Source organism: Zalophus californianus, chromosome X, assembly GCF_009762305.2.
Source record: "Zalophus californianus isolate mZalCal1 chromosome X, mZalCal1.pri.v2, whole genome shotgun sequence".
NCBI lineage: Eukaryota > Metazoa > Chordata > Mammalia > Carnivora > Otariidae > Zalophus > Zalophus californianus.
The window spans coordinates 41,112,458-41,125,424 of record NC_045612.1 but is presented as its reverse complement, the minus strand read 5'-3'; the positions used below and the strand labels follow the sequence as shown (position 1 = coordinate 41,125,424).

The 12,967-nt window shown below is 35.1% G+C and overlaps 1 protein-coding gene across 2 annotated transcripts in view; it reads left to right on the top strand.

Moving 5' to 3' along the window:
- Window positions 1-12,967, top strand: part of TBC1D8B (TBC1 domain family member 8B) — a 56,203-nt gene that overhangs the window by 35,897 nt on the left and 7,339 nt on the right. For both annotated transcript variants that reach the window (XM_027609466.1, XM_027609465.1), the window contains 7 exons: window positions 3,779-3,896; window positions 4,824-5,109; window positions 6,035-6,164; window positions 7,205-7,303; window positions 10,567-10,635; window positions 10,807-11,047; window positions 11,808-11,873. In XM_027609466.1, coding sequence (XP_027465267.1) covers window positions 3,779-3,896; window positions 4,824-5,109; window positions 6,035-6,164; window positions 7,205-7,303; window positions 10,567-10,635; window positions 10,807-11,047; window positions 11,808-11,873 — 1,009 coding nt within the window. The remainder of the gene's footprint in view (window positions 1-3,778; window positions 3,897-4,823; window positions 5,110-6,034; window positions 6,165-7,204; window positions 7,304-10,566; window positions 10,636-10,806; window positions 11,048-11,807; window positions 11,874-12,967) is intronic.

Genomic DNA, 12,967 nt, shown 5'->3' with positions numbered 1-12,967 from the left:
TTCCATTCCAATCAGGATATCTTTTTTTCCTTTTTCTTGACTAATTAACATGGCTATAACCTTCAGTACAGTGTTGAAGAGAGGTAGTGAGAATGCATATTCCTGTCTTACTATTTATCTTAGGGGGAAGCAATTAGTCTTTCATCATTAAGTATGATGTTAGCTGTGGGGTTTTTTTGTAGGTCCTCTATCAGGTTGAGGAAGTTCCCATATATTCCTAGTTTGTTGAGTGTTTTTATCATGAAAGGGTGTTGGATTTTGTTAAACAATTTTTGTCTATTGAGATAATCATGTGATTTTTTCCCCTTTATTCTATTAATATCCTGTATTACATTAGTTTATTTTCACATGTTAAATCACCTTGTATTTCCAAGATAAATCTCACTGGATCTTGGTGTATAATCCTTTTTATGTGTTATTGGGTTCAGTTTGCTAGTATTTTGTTTAGAATTTTTACATTTACATTGATAAAATATATCTATACATAGTTTTCTTGAGATACCTTTGGTTTTGGTATCAGGGCCTCATAGAATGAGCTGGGTAGTATTTCTTCCTCTCCTGTTTTTTTGAAGAGTTTATAATGAATTAATGTTAATTTTTCTTTAAATGTTTGGTAGAATTTGCTAATGGAGCCATCTGTTCCTAGAGTGTTCTTTGCAAGAAATTATTTCATTACTAATTCAGTCTCTACTTATTATAAGTCTATTCAGATTTTTCTATTTCTTCTTAATTTGGTCTCTGTAGTTTGTGTTTTTCTAGGATTTTATCCATTTTATCTAGGTTATCTAATTTGTTATCACATTCCTTTATAATTCTTTTTATTTCTGTTAAGATTGGTAGTAATAGGGGTGCCTGGGTGGCTCAGTCGTTAAGGCTTAAGCTTCTGCCTTCAACTCACGTCATGATCCCAAGGTCCTGGGATCGAGCCCCGCATCTGGCTCCCTGCTCCATGGGAAGCCTGCTTCACCCTCTCCTGCTCCCCCTGCTTGTGTTCCCTCTCTCACTATGTCTCTCTCTGTCAAATAAATAAATAAAATCTTAAAAAAAAAGATTGGTAGTAATGTTCACTGTTTTCTGATTTTAATAATTTGAGTCCTTTCTCTGCTTTTTATCTTTTTGGTTAGGCCCCTATGGATATCTCATTCCCCAGCTATTCATTTTAACCCTTTTTTAGCCTATTGTTTGGCCCAACTGTTATCCATTTCCTCAGCAAGCCATACTTGTTCAATAACTGTCTCCATTTGTTTCCAGCAAACACTCTGGGGAAAAGGCTCTTTGCTTACCCTGAACCCTGTGTTAGGTCAAATAAACACAGCCTTGTGAGTGGCGTCTTTCTGTGGAAACCACCAGACAGGTCAAATAATGACAATTATGTGGAAATGGGGCTCCTAAAGAGTTCTAGCCCCTGTCTGTTCCCTAAGGTGGCTCTCTGCTAGGTATTTTTAATCACGATTGCTGGAATGTTGGTTTTTAAGACTACTATGAGGCTGAGGAGGGGGGCTGGGTATAGGGCAATTTAAAATGCCGAAGAGCTCACTTTTTTACTGAGATTCAGCCATTTTATTAAACAAATGCTTTCTGAATTGCTCTAAGATTTTAGTTAATTTTCACAGTTCTGAAAAATTGACTCTGACAATATTCACCAGTGTTCTTGTTGCATGTATAGAGGAGAGCATTTTCAGAGGGACTTACTCTGCCATTTTCACTGACATCCCCTCCCATTATGACTTCTTGAATAGGAAAATTGACGGAGTAAAAACTAAACTTGAGGGGTACCTGGGTGACACAGTCAGTTGAGCGTCTGACTCTTGGTTTCAGCTCAGGTTGTAATCTCAGGGTCCTGAGATCAGCCCCACATTGGGCTCCACGCCTAGCAAGGAGTCTGCTTGAGATTGTCTCTATCATTCTCCCTCTGCCAAGCCACCCCCTCCCCTCCCACCTCACCTCCCACCCCCGCCTGCCGCTCAGGCATGCTTTCTCTCTCTCTCTCTCTCAAATAAATAAATCTTAAAAAAAAAAAAAAACTGAACTTGAGGTCAAATACTGTGCCAGATCTGGCAAATAATCGACATCCTTAGTACACATATCTATAAGAAAAGTATTAAAATATAAAAATGAGCAATGAACATGAAAAGATTAGTCATAGAACCAAAAGTACAGATGGGTTAATAAAGGCAAAAAAAGAAAGTTCAGCTTCAAAGAAATTCAAATTAAAACCATAAAATACTATTTTCACTATTAAATCAACAAGGACAATTATAATTTTTACAATTCTCAGTAGTATTGGCAAAGAAGGAGTGAAATAAACATTCAAACACTATTGGTCAGAAATATAAATTGGTACAGTCTTTCTGGAATACAATTTGGTAATAATGTCATGTCATTTAAAAGTAGTATTCTTGGGGTGCCTGGGTGGCTTAGTCAGTTAGGTGCCTGCCCTCAGCTTGGATCATGATCTCAGAGTCCTGGGATTGAGCCCTGCATCCTGCTCCCTGCTTAGCAGGAAGCTGCTTCTCCCTCTGCCCCTCCCCCCCATTTGTGCTGTCTCTCCCTCCCTCCCTCTCTCTCTCTCAAATAATAAATAAAATCTTTAAAAATAAAAAATAAAAACAGCATTCTTTGACTGAATACTTTCATTGCTGTGTATCTTTCCTGAGAGAAGAGTAAAACATTTGGATGAAGATTTATATAAAAAGATGTTCCTTGCAGTGTTATATATAATAGTGGAAAATTGGATCCAAACTAAATGTCCAACAGTAGTAGATTGGTTAAGTAATTTATAGTATATTCAATTTACTAGATTATATCATAGTCATTAAATACACTGAGAAGAATTATTTAATGCATCGAAAATGTATATATAATGTGATGCTAAGTGAAAAAATCAACAGTTTGTTCCAAATTTTAAAAGGTGAAAAAGGAAGGAAAATACACACACACACACACACACAAATACATCAACTTGTTAACAGTGGTGATCTCTGTGTAGGTAGGATACAGGAGATTTAATTTTCTTCACACATTTCCCTTCTTTCCAGATTCTATACATTAAGGTTTTATTCCTTTATAATAAGTGCTGTGGCTGAATGTTATATAAAGGTAATGATCTGACATTTGTATACAAGATAGATTAGGAGAAGGTTGGGGTGGGATAGAGAGGATAAAGCAGATCTAAAAGACATTTTATAAGAAGAAACTCTAGGCTCTAAAGATAAATTGGATGTGGCAGATAAATGGTTTCTAGCATGATCAAAATTAGGATAGCGAAGAAGAGAATCCTATTTAATAGAAAAAAGATGTTTATTTTTGAACACAATTGAGGATGATTGACATCTAGAGGGATGTTCTCTAGGTAGTTGAAAATACAGATGAAGTTTGTTTCTCCAATTTTAATATGTTTTTGAGCATTGTGGGTTTTTTTTCCAGATTTGCGATAATTAAGATATTTTACTCATTGAAATTAGTCTCAAATTACAGAGGTTTTACTTATTTTGTTCTATAGTCATATTACTGCTTTATTTTCTTTGAATTTACTGTTAAGTAACTGATTAGCAAATGTTAGCCTGACTTCACCTTGTTTTGCTTTGGACTGGCTCAGAATTCTTATGTTTCCATTATGATTATTTTTAATAGTTTTTATTGCTGAAAACTAAGATTTGAAGAAGAAATGTAATTATCACCCGAACAATATATATATATGTATATATATATGTATGTGTGTGTGTGTGTATATATATATATATGTATGTATATTTATTTATTTTTCTGTGAATTTTAGGCAATGAACATCTTAACTTCAGTGCTGCTTCTGTATGCAAAAGAGGAAGAAGCTTTTTGGCTTCTGGTTGCTGTGTGTGAACGAATGTTGCCTGATTATTTTAACCGTCGAATCATTGGTAAAACACACACATCCCATATATAAGCACATATTTCTTTTTTAAACAATTTATATGTCTCTTGTCTATCCAGTTATGTATCAAATGGAAGAAATGATCAATTAGGTTTTGAAATATACAAAATGCAAGCAATATCAAAATGTCACATTCACTGACATGCTCAAGAGAAGAGCTTTTTGTACTGAATGGGTGATTGGAAAGATTGTTTAATATGTTGCATTTTTAAGATAAAATACTTGGTCTGTCTCTTAATAAAATAGAAATTTTAAGTATACCTTGTCTGTATTGCTGAAACAGTGGCAATCTGAAGTATCCAGAGCTACTGGAACATTTTTAGTAGTTTCTTGATGAGAGAGATTTTTAACCAGCTTATGTGAACTGTATTGATATTTGCAAGATTTGAAAAAAGGATCAAGTTCTTGGTTAGTTACTTATATAATATTTTCTTCAGTCATCAAATATTTACAGATTTTGACACTACCACAAAACCACAGGTGGTCTCTACTTTATGCCCTCATAAGCCTTCAGTATCATCGCTGGGTTATTGATTATATTGTCTTTCATTACAGTTATTTGTATATTTATCTTAAGTTCTACTAGATATTAGGCCCTCTGAAAGTGAGGCTATTTCATTAATTGGTGTATCTCTTATGGTACCTATTACAGGTTTCTGCACATAATATTCAATAAATTACTGTTCAAATGAATTTGAACTGAGTTTCTCAAGTGCTTCTTTTTTTTTTTTCCTTGATGCATGACACTTTGCTAGCAGATAAAGAGATGTGTGAAATATAGAAAAGGCCCTGAAGAAGTTCATAATTTAAGGAATAGAAATGAGATATATTGGCATTCTAACAAGCGGGAAGGTATCAGAAACAAATCCTATTGAAAGGTGTTCATTTTTAAACTTCCTTTTATGTTCGCCAGGTGCCTTGGTGGATCAGGCAGTCTTTGAAGAACTTATCAGGGATCACCTTCCCCAGCTGACAGAACACATGACTGATATGACATTCTTTTCCTCAGTTTCTCTCTCATGGTTCCTCACACTTTTTATTAGTGTGCTGCCAATTGAAAGTGCAGTGAATGTGGTGGACTGTTTCTTCTATGATGGAATAAAAGCCATTTTACAGCTGGGATTGGCAATACTTGACTATAATTTGGACAAACTGCTCACATGTAAAGATGATGCTGAAGCCGTGACAGCTTTAAACAGGTACTGTCAGAACCATAGAGTTTCAATCTGGAGAGCCCCTTGGAATGTTGTTCAGCTGCCTTATTTTACAGATGAGGAAACTGAGCCCTAGAAACTTTAAACAGTTTGCCCAATGTCACAAAGCTAGTTGCATGAAAAATCTAGGACTAAAGTCCCCTTCTCTGTTTCCAAATAGAATATAGTAAGAGTAAATCCCTTTTGAAGTAAACCACTTGGTAACATACACATTTAGACTAATATTGTTGATTCAATATGCTGGGACTTTTCATAGTCCCAGTTTGAGCTATAAAGTGTTATTGTGTAAAAGTAATTTGAAAGGGGAAGGATGGTTGACAATGTTAAATATCCAGTGGGAGAAACTGGTCTGGTTTTCAAGTAATTTCAATCAGGTAGGCTGAGTTTCATTTATTCAGTGCTTTTTCTGTGAATGTTATTTTATATTGGAATATTTGTGTGTTGTGTGTGTGTATGTATGTGTGTATATGTTAAATGAATGAATATTTGATTAGGGTAACCATTGGAATGGTTCATCAAATATATTTTGTACAGAATAAAATCTAAACACTCTGGCATTCAGAATACCCTTGTGTTAAGGCCTCAAGGTACCTTTCTTATTTCTCCTCTCTTGCCTCTGCACACCTTATATTCCATCCTTACTGGGCTATGTGGTATTTGCTGAGTACTCTCTGAGCCTGTTTGCTTTCCTTGTGCTCTCCTCTCTGCCTATGAAATAATTTCTTCACCATCCCATTCCCTGCTCCCTTGTCCTCCTAATGCTCTAACCATCTTCAAATTCCACTTCTTCTTAAGACCATCCTTTGTCCTCTCAGTTGACATTAACTCTAACTAACTACAGAGAAATTAGCTGTCATTTCTTCTGCATTTTACTTCCACTAATTCTTGTATTACTGTTACTTTTGGATAGGTTCTTTGACAATGTCACTAATAAGGATAGCCCACTGCCTTCAAGTGTTCAGCAGGGTTCAAACATGAGTGATGAAAAAAGCAGTCATATTAGAGTGGATATTACAGATTTGATTAGAGAGTCAAATGAGGTAAGTTTTTTTTTATACCACAAATATAATTACATAGTATAGTTTAAATGATCGGTACTATAGTTCATAGCATAGTTTAAATGATTGGTACTGTAGTTCCATCTCTAGTGGTACATTAAGAGTAAGATGATAATACAAGTAAAAACATAATTTAAAATCCAATTTCACTTAGTGTATTTTTATTGAGGTATAGTTGACATGCAATGTTTATTAATTTCATGTGTACAACATAATGATTCAACATTTGTATTGTATACGTTGTGAACTGATCACCACAATAAGTGTAGTTACCATCTGTCACCGTACAAAGTTAATACGATATTATTGACTGTATTCCCCATGCTGTTCTTTAATCTCTATGGGCTTACTTGTTTTACAACTGGAACTTTGTACCTCTTGATCCCCTTTACCCATTTTGCACCCCCCCAACTCCCTTCCCCTCTAGCAACTACTGTTATGTTCTCTGTATCTGAGTCTGGGTTTTGTTTTGTTTATTCGTCAGATTCCACTTACAAGGGAAATCATGTCATATTTGTCTTTCTCTGACTTATTTCACTTAGCATAACACACTCAGGTCCATCCATGTTGTTGCAAATAGCAAGATTTCCTTCTTTTTATGACTGAGTAGTATTCCACTGTATAAAAATGAGTTCTGTGAACTGTTCCTAGGTTATATAGCCTCATGTGCTTCAGTTTGCTATCCTTTAATGAAACGCTATTCACTTGCTTTCACGGGTAATGACCACTTTTAAATATCTATCACTGTATAAAAAGGTGAAAATTATTCTCTTCTTAGAGACTAAGAATTTTTCCAATGTTCTTGTACTTAGGCTAGACACATAGTAGTTGGAATTCTCTCCAGTAAATATATAGAAAAACTGAAACGTGGGAGGTGAAAATTTGCATAACCACTGAACAAGTTAGGAAAATAGCTAGAAATAGAACCAAGGCCTCTGAGAATTGAGTCTGGTGAAATTCAATTGTAGGAAAAGTGGATATTTATTATGAATGAGTATCTACTGAAATCATATTTTTTGCAGAAATATGGTAATATTCGCTATGAAGATATACACAGCATGCGCTGTCGAAATAGGTTATATGTCATACAGACCCTAGAGGAAACGACAAAGCAGAATGTGGTGAGTATCTACCCTATGGGGGGAAACCAACTGGAGAAACAGTTTTTTTTCCAACTTCCTTTAAAAAATTGACATTCCATGTAAAGAAAATGAATATAACTAAATTTTTGAGCTAGATTCTTACCACAGCTTAGCTTACTGTAAATTTTTTTGAGAGGAAGTAAATTATTTTCTTCTAGCTGAATTATGTCGATTTCTCCAAAATATTTTGTTATTTGACCTTTAATATTGAATGCTATGATATAGGCATTTAAGCATAACATCTTTGTGATGTGCTTCATCAGTAAGAACAGCTGACCTATATAGTAGTCAGTGTTGCTAATATATATTATCCTTGGAAACCTAAGATAAGGTTAAAAAGATATAAAACTGTGCTTTAAATACTCTCTTTTTTAATATTTGGGTGGCTACATAAGAAGCTGTTAATATTCGTTGCCTCTGGTGAATGGGATTAATAGATTGCTAGTTGGAAGAGGGAGAGTTTTACTTTGCTGTATATACATCCTTCTGTACTGTTTGAGCTTATCATTAGCATGTATTGTTTTTGTAAACCTGCTTGCTTAAAGGCCACGTCCTCAGAGATACCAATCTGGGAAAATAAACATTTCTGAAGATTCTAGGTTTAGCTTTCAATTAAATAATTCAGTGATGTTACTGTGATGTAGTTAGCATAGCCCCCTTGTTTTGGTTTTTATATATTAATATTTTTTAAAGATTTTATTTATTTATTTGACAGAGAGAGACACAGCGAGAGAGGGAACACAAGCAGGGGGAGTGGGAGAGGGAGAAGCAGGCTTCCCACGGAGCAGGGAGCCCGATACGGGGCTCGATCCCAGGACCCTGGGATCATGACCTGAGCCAAAGGCAGACACTTAACATCTGAGCCACCCAGGCGCCCCTTATATATATTAATATTAAAAAATAAGTCATACACGTTTGCTGTAAATAATTTAAACATGACAGAAATGTAAAAAAGTAAAGATTCCCTATCCCAGGAGCAACCAGTATTAAAATTATTTGGCATATATCCTTCCAGATCTTTTTTCTTTGTATCTGTAGACATAAATGTGTGTGTGTGAGGGGGATGATATAGTTTGTTAAATGAGATCATATCAGTTACTTTGTTCTGCAGCTTACTTTTTTCAATCAGAAATATATGATAATCATTGCATATCAGTACATATAGACCCCCCTCACTTTTTTTTAACATACTGAATAGTATACCATAGTATGGATATACTATACAGTTGACCCTTGAACAACACAGGGCCCCGGTTCCCTGTGCACTCGAAAATCTACATGTAACTTTTGACTTCCCAAAAAGTTAAGTACAGTTGACCCTTGAACAACATAGGTTTGAACTGTGTGGGTTAACTTATACATGGATCTTTTTTGATAAATACAGTACTGTGAATGTATTTTCCTTATGATTTTCTTAATATTTTCTCTTCTCTAGCTTACTTATTGTGAGAACACAGTATGTAATATATGTAACATACAAAGTATGTGTTAATCTGCTGTTTAGGTTGTCAGTAAGGCTTCTGGTCAACAATAGGCTATTAGTCGTTAAGTTTTGGGGGAGTCAGAAGTTATCTGTTGATTTTTGACTGTGCAGGGGGTTCAGTGCCCCTAAACCCCATGTTGTTCAAGGGTCAACTGTACTAATAGCCTACTGTTGACCAGGAGCCTTATTGATTCATTCATGTTCAGACATTTTTAAAAAATGAATATTGAATGTTAACTTTGATCAAAAGAACTTTCCATATCTTGAGATTATATATTTTTCCAGCTTTGTTAATGTAGTAAATTATATTAAGGAATTCCTAATGTTAGACTTCTGTTGGATTCTTGAAATGAATCCTATTTGATGATGTCATATTGTTATTTTAATATCCTGCTTTGATGATTTTGCTACATAGCTTAGCTATGGTCTTTACATCTGTGTTTAAGTTACATTGGCTAACAGTTTTCTTTCTGTGTGTGTGCTAACTTTAGTTTTCATATCAGAGTTGTACTCATGTCATAGAACGAATTTTGGAATAAATTATATTTTACTATGCTTGAGATTAGTTTAGATCACATAGGAGGGGTACCTGGGTGGCTCATTCGGTTAAGCGTCTGCCTTCGGCTCAGGTCATGATCTCAGGGTCCTGGGATTGAGCCCCGCGTTGGGCTCCACACTCAGTGGAAAGCCTGCTTCTCCCTCTCCCACTCCCCCTGCTTGTGTTCCTGCTCTCGCTGTCTCTCTGTCAAATAAATAAATAAAATCTTAAAAAAATAGATCACATAGGAATTATACATTACCTGAAAGTTTGAGTAATTGAGCCTATAAAACCATCTGGATCTGCTGCCTTTTGGTAGAAGGCAGATTTTTTTTTATTACCTTTTCAGTTCTATCTGTTTAGAATTTGTTTTTCCTGGCTTAATTTTGGTGCTTTATTTTTTTCCTAGAAAATTACCTATTTCATCTAGACTTTCAGATATATTGATATAAAGCATATAGAATTCATTCAACAGATATTTAATGCTACCTCCTCTGTGCTGGACACTTTTAATAACCTCTATACCTATGTTTATATTATCATTTTAATGATGTTTATTTGTGCTTTCTTTTATCTCCCTTGTCAGATATGTGTCATTTTACTTTTTTAAAATTAGCCAACTCTTTTATTTATGGAGTGTTTTATTTTTACTTATTCGTTTTATTTATTGTTTTTAATTTCCACTGTTTTATTAATTCTTTTATCTTCGCTCTTGCTTTTAAATTTCCTAAATACCAAAACCATTGTACCATTGATGCTTATTCGTCATGTAGTAGGATAAAACTACATGTTTTCTAAGCTTCTTCTTGGATTATGTTTTTTGGCACAGAGAGGGGAATACACATCTCTCAGAATGTCTTTGAAGTGTTTAATGACAGCCACACTTGATGACTTGACAGACTGCTTCTGTGGCAAGAGAGGAATATGTGGAATGAGACTTAGAATACTGTTGCTTATATTTATAGACATTAAATGGATGTCCTTTGGCAATGATCTCTGGGTATGAAGGGATGAAGGTGAAAGTACATGTCAGAGTAGAATTGAACTGTAGTCTATGTACAGCCTTTTCAAAGGGCAAAATTGGTGCATTTATCTTTGTTATTCTTTTTAAAAGTTAGAAGAAATTTATTTTCTTCTAGCAGAATGAGATTTCTAAATGGATTCAAGGAGAATTTCAATACTGAAGTGTTAAATTCTAAATTGCTTTTAATCTTTTTACAGTTGCGTGTTGTATCACAAGATGTGAAATTGAGCCTTCATGAATTGGATAAACTTTATGTCATCTTTAAGGTACTGTTGTTCTTCTTCAAGTGAAAAAATAATACTTTTAAGCAAGATTTTACCACAACCACTCTTGAATATTTTATCTTTAATTGTTTTAGTAGGCATGCTTAAAAGAAAATAATTTTATAAAATTACTTTTTATGACTTACTGATTTTCCTCTTATTTGTTTTTCACAGAAAGAGCTGTTTTTTTCTTATTATTGGTGCTTGAGTTGTCCAGTCCTGAAGTACCATGACCCCAGTCTGCCATATTTGGAACAGTATCAGATTGACTGCCAGCAGTTCAGAGTGTTATATCATTTGTTGAGTCCCTGGGCTCATTCTGCAAACAAAGACTCACTAGCCTTATGGACATTCAGACTGTTGGATGAAAACTCTGACTGCCTTATAAACTTCAAAGAATTCTCCTCTGCAATTGGTAGGATGATGTCCAGTAATTTTCTTTTTTAAAGCCAAAAATAAAGGTACCCCTAGAAATAATTGGTACTGCCTGTTACTGCCAGTTTAGTCAGATTTTATCAGCCTGAGTTACATTATCTCCAGCTTTAGCAGTAAGTGGACCTTTTTCTGGGTTTATTACTAAAACTAAGTATATTGGTCCCATTTTGACCCAGCCCTCTCAGAAAAGCAAGCTGTTAGATATGGATGTTTTAAAGTTAACATGAAGGAAGCAAATGTCTGTGTCTCCCCCCACTCAGGCACATGGATACTTCAAAAGGAGCTTCCCCCTCAGTAAAAATCAACCACATAACCTAGAAAAGTGGTAGAGAAATAATCCAACAAACATGTACCTGCAGATAGTTTACCAGTTACATTGTTCCTTTGCTTTTCCAGACACCACAGCATACTTTCTTATCAGGGATTGCCCCCTTGAAGAGGAGTTCTCTCCTCAAATGAGTCATAAGGCCTCATTCAAAAGAAAAAAGAAAATTTAGGTTACGGGGAAGGGAAATCAGCAGGTGAGCATTTTTCCCTCTGATAAAGGGTATTTTGCTTATACTTGAAGGAGAGAGAATCTGGCTGACTGGGTGGTGGTTTAACTGTTAGCTTAAGTAACGGAACATTTTTGAATCCTAATTACTGACTAATATCTTCTGTAGCTTATTAATCTGTGTCGCTAGAATTGACTGAATGGTCTTTGAAAACATGATAATTTGTAATTGAATTTTATTGGACAGATATAATGTACAATGGAAATTTCACTGAGAAGCTTAAGCTGCTTTTTAAGCTGCATATTCCTCCAGGTAAGAGTTTAACAATCTTTAATGATATACAGGAGTTGATTCCATTTTAACAAGTATAATTACAGATATTCAAGTTTAATAAATCACATAATTTTCAATATGATAAAAGGTCATTACTTCATTATGGCCCATGGACCGTATGTCCAGTACTTTTGCTGATATATAGTTACAGTGAAATCTATGGAAGAGATTCTGTGTAACAGATGGGTTCACAAGTTTCCTTCAAGTTAGTGGTCAATTTAATGATAATTCATGTATAAGAACTACCTGACATTTACATATTGGTGTAATATTGAAATGTGATGTTGTTGTTATTGTTGTCATTGGGGAGTAGAATTTAACTTTAGACAAACTGCCAAACTCGTGGAATACTACAGATTATTCAGAAAAACTGAGACTAGGCAGCAGGAATGTTAAACATTTGGAAAGGAAGCAAAATAAAAGCTACCATTTATTGAGCACTTGCTCTGTTGAGGCATTTGCTTTACATGTATTCTTTTACTTAATTCTGACCGTATCTCTGAGAAGTGATAATGTCCTTCCAATTTCGATGATAAGGAAACTAAAGCTCAGAAAGGTTAAATTATTTGGTCAAGATCACATAGCTAATAAATTGCATAGCTGGAATTCAAACAGGTCTGACTCCAAAGCTCAGGTTTCTTTCTATTCTATCATACTGCCCTAATGTTACCATATAATGCCAGTTTACTTCAGTGTTTTCCACTGACCTTAAGAGGCTGCTTTCCCAGGCCTGATCCATATCTTGGGAAAAGAGTCTTAGCCTTTAAGCTAAAGGAACATTGCAAAAGTACCACTTAGTTTAGATAGGGTTAATTCACACAAGGAAACAGCACCTCGTAATTTGTCTAAAGCTACACCTGGGATTTCTTTTAGTCTTCCCAGGATAGCCAGGAACCATTCTTTTTTTTTCTTTTTTTTTAAAAGATTTGATTTATTTATTTGAGAGAGAGAGAATGAGAGACAGAGAGCACAAGAGGAAAGAGGGTCAGAGGGAGAAGCAGACTCCCCGCTGAGCAGGGAGCCTGATATGGGACTCGATCCCTGGACTCCAGGATCATGACCTGAGCCGAAGG